The sequence below is a fragment of the Contarinia nasturtii genome, unplaced genomic scaffold (assembly GCF_009176525.2).
Source record: "Contarinia nasturtii isolate CC-2019 unplaced genomic scaffold, AAFC_CNas_1.1 Cnas_scaffold_630, whole genome shotgun sequence".
NCBI classification, from domain to species: domain Eukaryota; kingdom Metazoa; phylum Arthropoda; class Insecta; order Diptera; family Cecidomyiidae; genus Contarinia; species Contarinia nasturtii.
Window position 1 is genome coordinate 714,268 of NW_022197981.1, and position 16,346 is coordinate 730,613.

A 16,346-nucleotide genomic window follows, 5' to 3' on the forward strand; every position below is an offset into this window, starting at 1 on the left:
TATAATGGAAGTGGAACTGAATGCATTGCGCTCTATACTGTGCATGTTCACCACATTGCACGGTGGCCCAAGCATTTTTGGTTCTGATTTTTTTCTTTCTTTTTTTTACTATGTGCTGTTGAAAACTGATGATTAAAAAAATATGTATTATCCTTTGTACAATGATATTGTACTGTTGTATTGCATATGCTGTCATCGTCTTCATGACGAATTATTTGTATATCAACGACATTCTTGATAGAAACAATCAAACGTTCGGTTTGATTTTATTTTCTCTGGACAGGTCACGTCATTTTATAAGGCGCATCTCTTTGGCTTATCCAAAATGAGATTCATTTCTGCACATATACATTTATAGATTTAACAGAGTTGACAATTTTAAGGATATTAATGTTATGAAATTATATTTTAAAACACACACACACAGAGTTATACAATTTAAAACTAATAAGCACATGAATATATTTGTTACATTGTGAAATTAAACAAATAAATGAACAAAAAATGGCAATACAAAAAAAAAATACTCTAACTGCATTTCTTTCTTTTTCCGTTTGCTGGATAGCCTCTTAACTATGGATAAGGCCGAAAACATTTTTTTCATTCAAATAAGTTTAATTTCAAAAGCAATTTAAAAAAAGGTAAAATATTAAATGGAAAGTTTAATTGAAAAGTTTTGTTTTGTCAGCACTCACCAATTTTGTGGAACCAATTTTCATACCGGCGAGGAAAGAAAAATTCAAATTTACATGAGGAAAATCATCATTGCATTCCAATTTTGGCGGTACAACCCTAACCGGTGATAAAAAGAGAGAAAGAAACAAGAAAAAACTCCTTAAACTAGTTGTCGGTCATCCTTATTTATACACATTATTTTACGGAGTAAAAATGTTCACAATAGCACCGTATTCATTCACAATAGTATTGAATTTGTTCATTTGGTTGGTACACAAAAAAGCTTTGCCCAAGTTGTCTTGTTTGCAAATCGGAATAGAACGCATTCATTCCGAAATGTCATCGGTGCAACAACATTTTTATCGATTCATTAGTGTTCTGACATAGACCAAAAACCAATTACACCAAACATTAGTTTTCATGCTGGTGTTTCCCTCTAACATTCTATTCATCTTTTAATTGATCCAAATATCTAGCATAATGTTAAATAAATTTGTAATTCTTAGTTTAGCAATAAGTACCATACAAGCTGTAAGTATATTAAATGTAAACAAAATATATAATTTTCACAAAAAAAGTCATTGATTTTCACGAAAGTTGGTATGTTCGGTTAACTAATGTGTTTATTTCTTTTAATTATTTACAGACAATTTTGGACTTTGATAGTTGGCTGAATATTGATTTATATCATGCCATCGATAAAAATAATCCACATTTGTTTACACCCAGAGGAAATGTGTCAATTACCAGCATAAATTCGGGGTCATTTCAACTCACGCAACAACATTTAAGCTCAAGCGAACGAAATCTGTTCAAGGAATTGGCCGAAGAGAATAAATTCTATCGAATGAAAGCAATCGTAACGCACAGCAATGGTGCCAAATCAACATTTCTCACATCATCCAAAGCGGTTTGTTTGACATTTTTCTCATCTTTCTCTTCATCATGGTTTTGAAATTTAATTCTATTCTTTTTGCAGTGTGCATTTGCTAATTCGCAATTGAACGATATTCTCTGGATTTCGGTTGATTATGCTGCAAATGTGTTGGGCATTCAGCATACCGTGTTAGGAAGTGGCGGTAATTGTAATGGTGACTCAACCATTGACAAAGATGCACTTGAGGAATTCAACACAGATGTTTTAGTTAAACGATCTGAACTTGGACAAGTGTAAGTATTATAGATTTAAGTCGCTGATAACACTATGGAATATCCCAATCAGTTTCTTTCATGAACGAATCGATTTTTTTTTTCTTTAACATTTAAGTAAATATTTTATTTTTCTATTCATTTACAGTCCCGATACGGCCAGTTTCATTCAAAAACTCGAACGTGAACGTGAGGCACGTGACCACGGTGAAGTGAAAGATCATCGTGGATTTTTCGCCAAATATTGGATGTATATTGTTCCAGTGGCGATACTTGTGCTTGTCTCTGGTGCAACCAGCCCAGAAGGTGCATCTGGTGGTGGCCGATAGAACCAATGAGAATGCAATTGTAATTTATACCTAGAAAAACACTTTGCATGTTTTTCCATCAATTTTGTGTGTGTATGAGTGAAAAAACGGCAAGAAAAAAAAACCACCTAAGACAAAAAGACGAGCAAAAAATGATTATGGTAGTCATATGAGTTCATTTTTTTGTTTTTTGTTTTGATGAATGAATAAAAACAAATTGATTAAAAAAAACTGATTGTATTTTTTTTCCTTCTTTTTAAATACATCATTTTTTATTGAATAAAAAATGCCATCAACAATAACTAAAGACAATGTTCATGCTTGGACTAAGCGCATTATTTTTTCTTCTTGTTGTTATCCTCGTCATCACTTTCGCTGTCGCTAGACGATGAGCTATCCTTGTCTTTACCCTTTTTGGCCTTTTTTTTAGGCAAATCTTCTGATTTTGCGGCAACTTCTTCTTCATCGGCTTCATTAACTGTGTCACTTTCAACTGTGTCACTTTTTTGGTCCGTTTCTTTTGCTTTTTCCGTCGCCATTAACAATTTTTTACGCGTATATTCCTCTTTCTTGGCTTTCTTTGCGGCTTTCTTTGCTTTTTTCTCTTCCAATTCTTTCCTTTCCATTAGAGCCTGGAACCGTGGATCTTTTTGATCGATTTTAAAACCAAACTCCTGACGAATATCTTCCAATACTTGTTCGCGCTTCTTTTTCGCTTCAATTGCTGCTTTCTCTTTTTGAGCAACACGTTGCTTCAATTCAACCATCCATTTATCCAATTTGGTGAGATTTTGTGCGATTTTATCTTCACGTTCACGTCTTTTTGCCATTTTGTCGGCCTTTGCTTTTTTATTTGCTGCAATAATTTCCTGAATTGTATATGGATAAGCGACCCGTTCGTATTCAGCTTTATCGGCAGCTTCTTCTGGCGAATAAAAGCATAGACGTGGATCAACGCCGCTTTTTGAACCAAAACGACCAAATTGTTTTCGACTATAGTCCAATGTTTTATCCCATTTTTGTTCACCTAACGATGGCATATTGAATACAATATTTCGATGTGTTGTATTCAAACGAGATTTATTTCTCATGAGCTCTATTTGCTGTTCACGTTCGGTTAAATCCACATCGTCTTGTAAAACATCTGATACACTCAATTTACCATCGTTGTCTTCGTCGTAGACTTCATCGTCCTTTGGTTCGACACTTTTTGAGTAATTGGCCACACTCAAACGATTTGGTTGAAATCGCATTGCATGACGAAGCAACGTTCGCAATTCACATATATAATTCATTTTACTTAATTTTCTTGATTCATCAAATTTATGAAAAACAAAAATAAAATAAATATTGGAATTTATACGGTTGTAGGCATGAGCTTTGCACCTAACCTCAATCTTTGTTTGACTCGAAATATGTCATAATAGAAAGAATGATAACTACCACGAAATGGAAACGTTTAATGATTGTGATTGCATGCTCAATGATTCAGTCGTTCACAAAATTTGCCATTTGAATTTCGAGCGATTTTTATTTAAATACTCTGATTGAGAAGTTTATTTATTGCAAACATGTAAAACACTTTTTCATTCAATTTTGAGAAAAAGAGAGTTGAAAAAAAATTAATGTTAAAAATATCGGCAAAGTAAAGTATTTTAGTTAGAAAATTTAATGTTTCATCAAATATTTCCATTTTCTGAATAAAAATAACGATAAAATAAAAAAATTTTTTAAATTCATTCGTTTTTATTGGAAAAAATTTGAAAGAAAAAATCGTTACACTTATGTTACAATTTTAAACTTCACATTTTGAATTACAACAACTTCCGCCTTGTATCTTTTCAAAAACAATTTCTTCGAATTTCTTTGTTTCGGAATCAATGGCTCTATAGTTTTTTAAAATCAATTCATTACCGAAATCGAGATGATCTCCATCTCTACCCGACACCGGTCATGTGATATTCAGCAATGGATCGTTTTCACCATCTGGAAGAAATTTGCATATAGACGTACGAGTTGAATTGTCTTGAGTGCAGATGGATGATCTTTTAATGGCAGATCATTTTGAATGTAAAGTGGTATTTTAAATATCAATTCCGAGTCACCATGTGCAGTTCCTAAGTATTGGAGTTTTAATTAGCTGTATATGATTATCGTGTTTGAATCTCTCTCACCATTCAATACTGTCACATTTAGGTCTACTTGATGGCGTGAATATTCTTTTGCATCAAAAGAATTGCGCAAGTAATAAAATTCGGGAGTCCCTGTTTGTGTCATAATTTTTTGTTTCAAGTCAGTTGCAGCAAAATAATTGACTTTCAAAAGAACCTTAAAATGAAAAAAACATTGATTGATTTTATGCACATTGTAAATCTATAAGACAATAAGAGTTATTTACATCAATGAGTTGCTTAAACTTCTCTATGGAGCTGTAATGATCTGCATTTGTTTCGTTTTTGATGTTTTCGAGAATGATTGATGAAAAGGCTCATAACTTTTAACATCCCGAGTGAAAAATGGCATTGAATTTTTCAATGCGTAGTGTCAAACGGCATTTAAGCAATAAATCGAGACCGCATGGTCCGTGCGCACGTTGAGTGCATACACCACATCGCTATAGCCATGCGGTGTCGATTTATTGCTTAAATGCCGTTTGACACTACGCATTGAAAAATTCAATGCCATTTTTCACTCGGGATAGTCATATGTCTCACGTTTTAAAGCATTAAATGACTGCACACCTATGACCGAAGTAAATATTTTGTTATTACTTTCTTATAAAGTTACTTAATTGTTGATTATTATTTTTTTGTAAATTTAACATGTTCAACAAGATTAACTTAACTTCGTCAGCAGCTATTTCACCAATACATACTATAATTGCCAGATAAAAACTTATCGATGTAACACTCAGTTAAAAATTTAGTATCGTTTTTAGAAATGGTAGCGTTTCCCAGTGACGGTCTGAAAGGACGCCACTGATACGAAAAATAAATAAATAAAAACTCATGCATACAGTCTAGGGGACCTTCACAAGTAGATCATTTCCCCCAGCACCCAGTGACTTTTCCATATAATTACTTGAGGAAGTAGATTGCTTTTCAAAACGATTTCGCTGGCGTCAGCTTTCTGTAAGATCGAAATGATATCTTCCACATTGCTTGTGCTTTGATTGTTATTCAACAAAGCACCAAGTTCAAAAGCATTTTCTTTGGCCTCTTTAGGTGTTGAGAAACCCCATGAAAATAGAATCAATCCACCATCTGCTATAGATCGATGGAAAAGTCCTTTCGATAAATCAGATACGATGTGAAGATCAACACACATGCTGCCAGAACTCAGTCCGTAAATCATTACTCGGTCCGGATCTCCTCCAAAGTTTTTAATGTTTTTATTGACCCATTGCATTGCCAGCACTTGATCCTTCAATCCAGCATTACCCAAAACATCCGGATGATCGAGACGCAAAAAACCCAATTTGGATTTGCAATGATTTTTAATGTTGTTTCATGAAAATACCTAATGGTCCTAGGCGATAATTTATTGACACAAACACTATATCTTCTTCAATAAAAAAATCAGGACCATGCCAGAAAGTTCCACCCATTAAAAACTGTCCACCATGTATACTAAATATGACTGCTTTCAAATTCTTGCCATCAATCTGATACGATTTAATTGAACGATAATAATTGACAGTGAGATTTTCATGACCTAAGAAACTTTATTAATTTAACTAACCGCAGGAGTGAATACATTGAGAAAGAGACAATCTTCTGAACCAATTACATCGCTATCACCGAATTGAAAGCATGGTGAACCTTCTTCAACTGTCTGCTTAATATCAGTCCATGGCTCTGCTTCGATAGGTGGCTTTTATATTAGAAAACCGAGAAATTACATATATTCGTTTTATCGAAATTAATTATTAAATTGATGTACCTTGAACCTTAGACTGCCGACCGGTGGAGATGCGTACGGTATACCTCTGAACGAATAATATCTTTGACCATTGCTAATCGTTTTCAAAATTTCACCCTGAACTGGGCCCTTATTTGTCTGAACAATTGGTGTGTGCAATCGTTTTTCATTGCATTCGATTGCTGCAATGCAAATGACTAAAATCCAAAGCGCTATCATATTCACTTTTTTCTATAAGATATATTGTTACTGTGTCGAATCTAAAAAGTCAATTTGGAAATTTTTCATTTGTTTCGCTTTTTATGTCACCTTTATCAGCACAAGCAATCGTCATATTATCACCTCATCTATTTGTACAGATTCATGGCAATATCTTCTTTATCAGTAGCTACACGTTTAAGTGTTTTCACTTTCGTTATATTGCCACATGTTTGAACAGATTTATTGTATATCAGTTGATATCGAAAGCAAATCACACATTTTTAGAGGTAAACGTCTTTTGAATCGTGACACTTCTGTTATCGTGATTTGAACTAATTAAAATTTAAAAAAATGATATAAACCTAGTCCATAGATAAGGATTATCACGTTTCTTATGAGAAATATATTCATTTAAAAAAAAATGTAATTTGTGACAATTGAACAGAATACATATTTTTACTTCATTTTAAAATTTCAAATGGACTTCTTAAATGTTCGTCGTCTTTTAAACAATTCCAATACAAAAAGAATTTTTATCCAAATTCGCCGTCATTGTGAATCGAACTAGTTATTGTGCTGTGATGAACGATTTCGTTCATCTGCCTAATATATCATGCATCATTAAAATATTTGCATGTCAGCCAATGAGCAAATGGAGCGAAGAGTACAAGCCGTAAATGATTGTTGTCGAAGAAAAATGGTTTTGGCGCAAAACAGCAATGAAAAATTGATAGAGATTCAATTACATATTAAGTTATTTATTGTTGACCATTTATTTTAATCTATTGTTATGTTGGTTCTCGCTTCGTATCGTAGATTGACTGTTGTGCGTTGTGCTTCGATCGCATATTGTATACCCATACAACGTGCGGAAGAGGAGTGATTGGAGTGGCACGGAATAATCGATAATTTTATACTCTCGATGGTATTTTTTTTTTCTTGGTTCACATTGCTGTCGGTATTGACCTTTAACACTTTACTTTAAATTAAGAAAACAACGAGCATACAGATGAAAACGAACAAAAAAAGGTCTTGTATAACAGCTTAACTTGCATAGAAATACAGTTTTTCACGTTGGTACACTTAATCGCTGAAATCAAATGCTGATAATTATTTTTTTTTTCTGTACGTTTCCGTTAGGCATGTTATGTGTATGTTTAGATGTCGGTGAAAGAGAAAAAAAAATCACTAGCATCGGCCGATTGGTGTCTCTATAAATGGTGTATTTGGTGCGAGAGAATGAAATTGGTCATCTCTAGACGCGCGTGCAAAACAACAAAAGCAAACGTAATTTGCTCATAGAGTGAATTGTGCGCACTTTATGTTCAATTAACGTGATATCTTGTATTCAGTCGCGCGGCCCTGCACACATTCTATGCTTATGAGCATCGATTTATAAGTTTTTAAGCAATTTGTTGTTTTCTGGTTCGTTTCTTTAATCATCTCATTTTCGCGCTATAATTTTTTCCATATCGTTCTCCCACCCTCTCTATCTCTCGTATTTGTCTACGTTCTCTCTCTCTCTCTTTCTTTGTTCGACTTCGATTAAATCCTTGCTTAACACTGTATAAACAAAAAAAGCCAATATGGTTACATGCTTACGTGTTATGGCCATAAAACGGTTCTCACTATCGAAAATCTATAATATTATATTTAATGTGTTCCATTATTTTGTTTGACGTTGATATTCTCTATTTTGTGTGTATGCATCCGTTAAGCTACAGTGGACACGAACCACAGAGGAAAAAAAATCATGCTTGAGAGATTGTTCTTCTTCTCTAGTTTGAATCTTTGCTATTTGGCTCTCGCACTTATAATCTAAACCAATGTGCGCGCGATCCGGCACACCATTGCAGCTCATTTAGATCCGTTCAAATTTTAACATGGTTATGGATATAAAGATGTTAATCTCATGCAACATATATTTTACTCTCAATAAATTAGTGTTGTTTTTAAAAATCCATATATCATGCATATAATTGTTGGGTATTTTATGGTATTTATTTTATTGAGAGAAAAATTTAATTCGACTGATTAGGCTTGACCACCGCACAATACAAAACGACTCTCATCTTTCGCGAGAATGAAAAGAAGAAACAAATCTGAAAAGATAGAGAGAATGAGAGGGAAACAACAACATCAACAACCACGGATAAAAGCATAAAAAACCAATAAAAATTGTATAAAAGCAACGGAAAAAAATCGATCGAAATTGTGCACAGCGTAAACGTTACATTTTTGCGGATGTTGTAATGTGCGAAATACGCGGCTGATCTAATAGAGTGCATGCAAAGAATAAGTTTGGGAGCATTTGAGCCGTGCCCACAAGAAAAAAAAGAATCACAACCAAACAGACGGTAATTTGGTATGTTAGTGAACAAGGGAAAAAATGAACACGATAAATGCGAACAAATCGAAAAATTGTGTGGACAGCGTGCACGCTCACACCAAGCGAATGAAAGAAAAAAAGTACACACGAAACCAAAACTCGAATGAAGACGGTCTAATATCAGATGGAAGCATGAAACGAAAGAAAGCGAGATGAAGACAACAATCGTTTAGTAAGTAAAAAAAAAGAAGAGCGAACCATTTTCAAATGCACCGTTTCTCTGTCCGTTCGTATTTTTTCTCCCTTTCTCATTTTCGACAAAAATTATCAGCAACTTTGCACTCGCTACGACTTTCGTATGTGCTCGCATATTTATTTCTAACAATAAGTGGCAACTATTATGAGCAGCGAAGCTTTGTTTTCTCGCGCTTTGTTTTTTCGCAACTCAAGTCTGAGTGTTCATATGTACACACTCACTGCACTACGGTCATATCGGTCGGATATTGAAAATTCTCTCTCTCTCTCTCTCTCTCTCTCTCTCTCTCTCTCTCTCTCTCTCTTTTACGATGTAATACAGATGTATCGCACGAACAAGCGAGCGTTGTGAAATATTTTTTTTGTGAGGCCAATTTCTCGCGCGCCACTTTAAATCATTGCGACCACTTTGTAATTCGCAGGTTTCTTTTTCGTTTATTTATTATTTTTTGACATAATTTTTGCTCCCACACTCTCTATTTTAACTCACATTTCTCTCTCAGCTGCCTGCATAATCGATTGTCGCCGTTATTTCTACTCTGAACGATGTTGTTGTGCAAAAGAGACTTGAATTGGATCAAAGTTATAATAAAAACGAATTGAAAATGCAACAGAATTGATAATCATAATAGCGTAATGACGATTAAACTTTTGTTATTTGCTGTTGGCACGCAATGTATAGACAGATTCAATGGACTTATGTGGCGAAGCCACATCGCCGACTAAATCAAAAGCTAAAAGACCTAAGCAATGCAACTGATGAGACCAAATATTGAAAGAGAGAAAAAAACGATTCCATATTTCATTTTTTTTACTGATTTCTTTGCGTTCAAATGAATACAACCTCCTGATTTTGCAAAGGATCATCTTAAATTGCTCATTTTCTGTCAATCGTTGAAACACATTACATTATTTATGGCAATTTTGTTCGGACCACACTTTTTCGAATTGAAGCGCGGGGAACAAGATTATTTCCTTTGTGCCCGTGCACATCGTTATCTCTGTGAGAAAGTTTTTGATTCAATTGAACCTCTTTTTCGAAATGCAAATAGCATGGCAAACGTATTTCGTGACCACATTATTTCTTTTACTCAATGAAAATCGGAGAGTGGAGCCACCATTTTTGGAAATTTATTTTCTTTTACAAATGTTATAATGAATACAACTTTTCATATATTTCAATTCGAGATAGAAAACACTATTTGAAAATTTCGTTAAAAATTATTACATTTCATACGTTCCTATTGAATTAACCACACTGCAATTATGTTCCATAAGAGACTGTATAAAATGCCAATCTATATATAGCAAAGCTAGCGCCATTACGTACAACTATGGAGTTCTAGTCATTTGTTTGTAACTGAGCAAAAGTCTTTTCACTAGTTGGCGGCAACTTAGTATAGATTACATTGAATTCCGTAATGGCGCTAGCTGTGTGGCACTTTATAGCATAATTTCGGTACGGAATTAACCAAACTCCATTTATATGAATAAAAAAAGTGCAATTTTCATTGAGGTACATTGCTTTCCATTGGTTTTTTTTTGTCAATGATATACATTTTTTCGCCCTTTAATTAAAAAAAACTCGAACATGAGCGATATTCAAATACGGTAAAAAATCTGTCCAAATCGATAATATTTCCTGCAACAGTTGAAAAAAAATCTCTACTAATGGAATTTTCTCCGATATAGGCGAATCGCACTTCATCGAATTACTGTATCAATTTATTCAAAGATCGATTCGTTGAAATTCTATACAATTCATCACCGTTCACTTTTGCAGCGACATTATTCATTTGTTTAAACGATTCGCATGGAATCAGCATCATATCGAACGATTCATCTTCGTAAAATGTGAAATATTTAATTTCGATGTGTCAGAAAATAAGGTGTTGTGTAAACGCATATAATTAAATGTTGCACCAGTTACACTCAATATATCAAATTCTCCAGAAAAGTATTCAATTTCACATTTATTTTGCGTAAAATAACCCCCTTTTCTGAAGCACAAATTGGGGTATGCAAAGAATTTCTCTCCGGAGAATCATCTCTTTTGGCATAATATTGATAAAACAAACCATTTAAAATAATTAATGTCTTTTCGAAGCATCGTCACTTTTGGATTCAAGACAGCAACAATAAGGGGCGAAATTTTATGCGTTAAAGACCTGATTTAGAATTGAAAAAACAAATGAAGAGATATGGTATTGATTTTACATATACAAGACTAGTTTACTGAGTTCGATATATACATTAATTATGCAACATTATTTTGCCGAATTCCCTAGGGCGAATTGGAAGAAAATGTGATGTGTGTCACGTGTTTCCATTCACATTGAATTTGCGTTGATTTCAAACTCAAGTTATGTATAATGGTATTGAGCAAAAGAAGAAATGAACAAGAATGCTTGAAGAAAGTTGGAGAAGCTTCAGTTCGAGTAAGTTTCTGAAGAAAAAATGATATTTGTGTTGAGATGGTTTAACGTACACAAAATTAGACAGTTTTTTTTTTTGTATTATGGACAGCAAATTTAAGTTTTGCAAAGGATACAGTAAAAAGATGAAGAGATGTTATGAAAATTCAAATGAAAATCTTTTGTATTAAATATTCTAAATTTTGCAAGTTGAATTACAACAAATTCCATCTTGTAGCTTATCGTAAAGAATTTCTTCGAATTTTTTTGTTTCAAAATCACCAGGACTGTATGGTTTTACTATCAATTCGTCACCAAAATCAAGATGAGCTCCATTTTTACCTGAAGCCGGCCACGTGATACGCAATAATGGATCATTCTCACCATCCGGAGTTGGGTTGCTAAAATCGGACAATGGTTATTCAAATGAATCTTTGAAAATTTAGACAGAAACAAAATTAGTAAAATTCCTTTTTACCCATATTTTACGAAATTTGTGTAAAGTCGTAAAAGTTGATTTCTCTTAAGTGCGACTGGGTGATCTTTCAACGGCTGTTTATAATTGCGAAGAAACATCACCTTGGAATCTGTATGCGAAGCTCCTAAATATTGATGTTTATATTAATTGTTAACAGTCTATCATATTTATTCTGAATTTCTCACCATCCAATACTGTTATATTATATGTGCGATGATTCGAATATTCTTTCGCATCAAAAGCATATCGAAGGTAGTAATATGATTGCGTTCCAGTTTGTGTCATAATTTTTTGTTTCAAATCGTGGCCAGCCACATAGTTAATATTAGTAAGAACCTGAAATGGAAAAAATATTTAAGTTTATATCTCTTATATAAAAGAGTATAAAGAGGGCCATTTACATCGATGAGTCGTTTCAAACTATCTTTGGAGCTGTAATTATCTGCAGTAGTTTGGTTCCTGATGTTTACGCGAATGATTGATGAGAAAGGCTCATAATTTTTAACATAGTCATATGTTTCACGTTTTAAAGCATTAAATAACTGCGCACCTGTGGCCGAAGTAAATATTTTGTTGATAAAGTAACTTATTTTTTATTATTATTAACTTACTTAGAAGATGGTATAAATTTTCATCAGCAGCAAATTCCGCAATGTGAGGCAGCTTACTATAATTTCCAGTCAAAAACTTATCGATGAAACAGTCACTCAAAAATTTACTCTCATTTTTGGCAATATTGGGGTTTTCCACCGAAGGTTTGAAAGGGCGCAACTGATACGAAAACAAAAACGTTTGAAAAACTTATGTCACTATGACTATTACACGTAAATACCTGAGGAAATGAGTTGGCTTTCAGGACTATGTCAGTGGCGTCAGCTTTCTGTAAGATTGAGACGAGATCGTCTACATTGCTTAAACTTTGATTGTTGTTTAACAAAGAACCAAGTTTAAAAGCACGTTCTCTAGCCTCTTCAGGTGTTGACATACCCCAGGAAGATAGAATCGAACCACTCACTGCGATTGATCGATGGAAAAGTCCTTTCGATAAATCAGATACGATGTGAAGATCAACACAAATGCTTCCAGAACTATGTCCGATAATCGTTACTCGTTCAGGATCTCCTCCGAAATTTTTAATATTATTTTTGACCCATTGCATTGCCAGCACTTGATCTTTCAATCCAGCATTGCCCAAAATATCCGAATGATCCAGCCTTAAATAACCTAATTGATATTTTTCGATGAAATTCATGAAGTTAAGATATCCAAAAAATGCAATTACAACTAATTACCTAATGCTCCTACACGAAAGTTCATTGCCACAAATACTACATCTTCTTCAATAAAAAAGTCAGGAGCAAACAATGAGGCGGATCCATATTTATGTTGTCCACCGTGTATAATAATCATAACTGATTTCAGATTATTAACATCTATCTGCGGAACGATTTTTACATTTCATTTGTTCACCAAAAAAGAAGATCATAAATATCTTAAAGTTCAAAAGATTATGTAAGTTTCATGATTGTGTATGTTACCTCGGGAGTGAATACATTGAGGAAAAGACAATCTTCTGAACCAAATAGAAGATTGTTATAGACTTGGACGCATTGTGAACCATCATTGATTGTCTGTTTTATACCAGTCCATGGTTTTGCTTCGATAGGAGGCTTTTATACAAGAATATGGCCAAATATTTTTCAAATGAGAACTTCAAGTGGCTTCAAATCACCAAACCGACTTATTTACTGATTTTTGATTAAAATTTCAAGTATTTTTCGGAATTACTTCATTTTGTAGACTTTTTTAAAATTTACCTTGAATCTCAGACTGCCGACAGGAGGAGTTGCGTAAGGTATTCCTCTGAATGAATAATACGGTTGATGATTAAGAATGGTTTTCAAAATGTCACCTTGAACTTGACCTTTATCTGTTTGAACAATTGGTACCGAAAATCGTTTGTATTCAATTGCAACAATACAAGCCAATAAAATAACTAACGTAACACAAACGCAAAAAATCCAAATCAAACTTTTCTTTGATTTTAAACTCATTTTATCGAATATAAAAAAGATGTGTCAGTTTTGTGTGTTTTTGCCTTTAATTTTTGCTTCAAATTAATTATCACAAGCAGTCTTTATCACATGATCATTTGAACATGTTTGTTGAAATATCTTTTTGCAATTCAGTTTTATACATCAATTGATGGCAAAATAAAATCACACGGGCATACTAAAGGCGCTAGCGTGGCATTGCACCATCGTGATAAAAGGTATTGAAAATTCAAATGTATGTGAAAAGAGACATACATCGTCACCGTTCACAGTATGAACAAAACACTGTCAAAATGAAGCCAGATAAGAATTGTTATCATACATTAAAACGATATCTTTTCTCAAACATCGTAATAATTATATCCAATATATCATGTATACTTAAATATATTCACGTCTTCACAGTGATGAATTGAGGATGATTTTTTTTTAAGTTCAAAAGTTCTGAAAAATTTGGTACCCCAGATAATATGAAGCAGATAAAAAATAAACTCAATATTCACTATCTAAATACTGTATTTCTTTTATTAATTATTTACCCCAAGAGACATGACAAAAAAAAACTATAAATTTTTAGGTGAAACTAAACACACATGGATGGTTATATAAAATAGAAGAAATCCTAGAAAAACCATGTCTATCGGGCGAATTCACTTCATATTATGCTGGATTGAATAAAAGCTATTAGTAAATTACAAAGTCTGGACGATCGACTCGAATGGCGCGTTTCGCAACATTAAAGTATGCTTCGTATTCGACTGTATCTGGTGTTGTATCAAAATGGTAGTGAGCACCCCAATTATCGCCAGAGAAAACATGGAAATGTTCCTGATGTAAATTCATACCCAAATCACCTGTGATAAAACGTCCGACAGCAACTACAGGATCTGCCATTGCTTCATAAATACGATATATTTCTGTATCTTCTGGCGAGTAAACTCTGCTAGTCTGATTGCCAATTAGGTGATAAATTGCACTTCCATGTTTTACATGAAAAACTCCACCAAGAGCTTTTGAAATAAAATCGAAAGTAATATTTGATTTGTGATTTGTACGAAAAATAAAAAGGGCATAAATAAAGATACTTACCGACTGTGTGATTGCCAAATGCATCGATAATCGCTTTTCGACAGACCTCGACGAAACTTGGTTCAATTCCTATACGTTTTTTAACTTTGATTTGAATCACCTAAAAATAATTACAACAATGTGAGAGGAATGTGTTTAAATCGCAATGAATTGACAAACCTCTCCTCTGAGACCCTCTGATGCATAAAGATCCGCCAAAAGTGAAAATTTCGTTTGAGTCGATGGAATTTGCTTAATTCCGAATGATTTATCACTGGGTTTAAGATACGACATGTAAGACTTGCTTAGAAATGGTCCATCTTTAATAACTTTTGAATTGAAAATTCCCTGAAGCAAAAAAAAAAATCCAATAATCAGATATAATAAGAGTTTGGTCGAACTACTCATTCGTTCAGTTGCTTCGAATAAAATACACTTAGCGATTCATTCACCTGGCTGGTTGAGTTTAGCTCCTCATAAGGTCCAACTCCTGCACCTATGAAAAAAACACTTTTGGCTTCTGGTAACACTGATTGTGCAAGTTGAACAAAATCGTATGTTTGCCTATAATTTGGCATTCTATACTCGTACGGATCTCCTCCAACGTCTAATAGAATTTGTGACCCAGACAATCCGCTTGAAGCCAAATTGAATGGAGGCTGTGTTAAATCTGGGCAGTACATAACGTTGACTGATACATTGGCATAGTTTCGTTTCAATCCTACCATCAATGCTGTCGAACATTAATTGATTGTGTTAAATATTTAAACGAAAAAAACCCACTAAATTTGATCGTATTCACCTCTAGCCAATAGTTTTAGGTGTGGTACATAAAGCGGTCGCTCCTCAATTCTTAGCTCATTTATAGTAATCACAGTATCTTTTTCACTGGTAAAATTACCTAGTGAAAAAAATAGCTAGAAATTTAAAAATGGTTACCGACGAGTATTTAAAATAATTTCATACTATAATCAATTACCACCAATGCAAGAATTGCAAGGATACACGAAAAACCACAAGTCACTTGACAAAAAGTGTTGTTCAGTAACATTTTTGTTTACTTTTTTTGTGCTCAAAAACAAGAAATCTTCCAAACCGGCACCTAAAACTACGAATTCCCACCCAATGAAATTTCGACAATTTTTCAGCATCTTTTTTTTCCATAATGTTAACATGAAGGAAAACAATAAATGATTACAGGAGAACAACACAATCAAAGTTTTCTAGACTCTAGATAATAGTTTAATTGGCGCCGGATTAAGGAAACTTCAATCGTTGGATCATTTTTTTATTGATGAATTTAACTCATTACATGTGCGCTGATATTATCAAAAGGCGAACGGCCGCTCAAAACGAAATCTGTTCACTTTCGTTTCAAATATAAAAATAACAATACTCACATTCAGTGTATATTTTTTGGATGGATAATTATCATTTTTATTAGATCATTTTATTAATTGACGCGTTTTATATGTCAATAATTTTTAGATAAAT

General features: G+C 33.5%; 5 protein-coding genes across 5 annotated transcripts; 1 reads left to right on the forward strand and 4 right to left on the reverse strand.

The window, feature by feature from the left end:
• Positions 1 to 1,033: 1,033 nt before the first annotated feature.
• On the forward strand, positions 1,034 to 2,367 carry LOC116340296 (ER membrane protein complex subunit 10). The gene is made up of 4 exons (XM_031766728.1): positions 1,034 to 1,206; positions 1,322 to 1,585; positions 1,655 to 1,845; positions 1,973 to 2,367. The coding sequence occupies exons 1-4, from the start codon at positions 1,156 to 1,158 to the stop codon at positions 2,151 to 2,153; spliced, it is 687 nt and encodes a 228-aa protein (XP_031622588.1). The 5' UTR covers positions 1,034 to 1,155; the 3' UTR covers positions 2,154 to 2,367.
• On the reverse strand, positions 2,354 to 3,530 carry LOC116340294 (stress response protein NST1). Its single transcript, XM_031766726.1, has one exon. The coding sequence runs from the start codon at positions 3,425 to 3,427 to the stop codon at positions 2,468 to 2,470; it is 960 nt and encodes a 319-aa protein (XP_031622586.1). The 5' UTR covers positions 3,428 to 3,530; the 3' UTR covers positions 2,354 to 2,467.
• A 334-nt stretch (positions 3,531 to 3,864) lies between these two features.
• LOC116340123 (esterase FE4-like) lies at positions 3,865 to 6,406 on the reverse strand. Its single transcript, XM_031766363.1, has 7 exons — positions 6,075 to 6,406; positions 5,874 to 6,005; positions 5,652 to 5,796; positions 5,214 to 5,548; positions 4,531 to 5,110; positions 4,307 to 4,460; positions 3,865 to 4,249 (listed from the first exon to the last, which is right to left on the reverse strand). Exons 1-5 carry the CDS (start codon positions 6,270 to 6,272, stop codon positions 4,994 to 4,996), a joined length of 927 nt encoding a protein of 308 aa, XP_031622223.1. The 5' UTR covers positions 6,273 to 6,406; the 3' UTR covers positions 3,865 to 4,249; positions 4,307 to 4,460; positions 4,531 to 4,993.
• A 3,541-nt stretch (positions 6,407 to 9,947) lies between these two features.
• On the reverse strand, positions 9,948 to 13,899 carry LOC116340113 (esterase FE4-like). The gene is made up of 9 exons (XM_031766349.1): positions 13,548 to 13,899; positions 13,269 to 13,400; positions 13,023 to 13,167; positions 12,563 to 12,954; positions 12,342 to 12,501; positions 12,132 to 12,280; positions 11,916 to 12,066; positions 11,731 to 11,854; positions 9,948 to 11,653 (listed from the first exon to the last, which is right to left on the reverse strand). Exons 1-9 carry the CDS (start codon positions 13,782 to 13,784, stop codon positions 11,449 to 11,451), a joined length of 1,695 nt encoding a protein of 564 aa, XP_031622209.1. The 5' UTR covers positions 13,785 to 13,899; the 3' UTR covers positions 9,948 to 11,448.
• Positions 13,900 to 14,384: 485 nt separating this feature from the next.
• Positions 14,385 to 16,165, reverse strand: LOC116340266 (ester hydrolase C11orf54 homolog). Its single transcript, XM_031766666.1, has 6 exons — positions 15,832 to 16,165; positions 15,655 to 15,769; positions 15,305 to 15,585; positions 15,033 to 15,200; positions 14,874 to 14,973; positions 14,385 to 14,794 (listed from the first exon to the last, which is right to left on the reverse strand). The coding sequence occupies exons 1-6, from the start codon at positions 15,901 to 15,903 to the stop codon at positions 14,469 to 14,471; spliced, it is 1,062 nt and encodes a 353-aa protein (XP_031622526.1). The 5' UTR covers positions 15,904 to 16,165; the 3' UTR covers positions 14,385 to 14,468.
• Between the last annotated feature and the right edge of the window lie 181 nt (positions 16,166 to 16,346).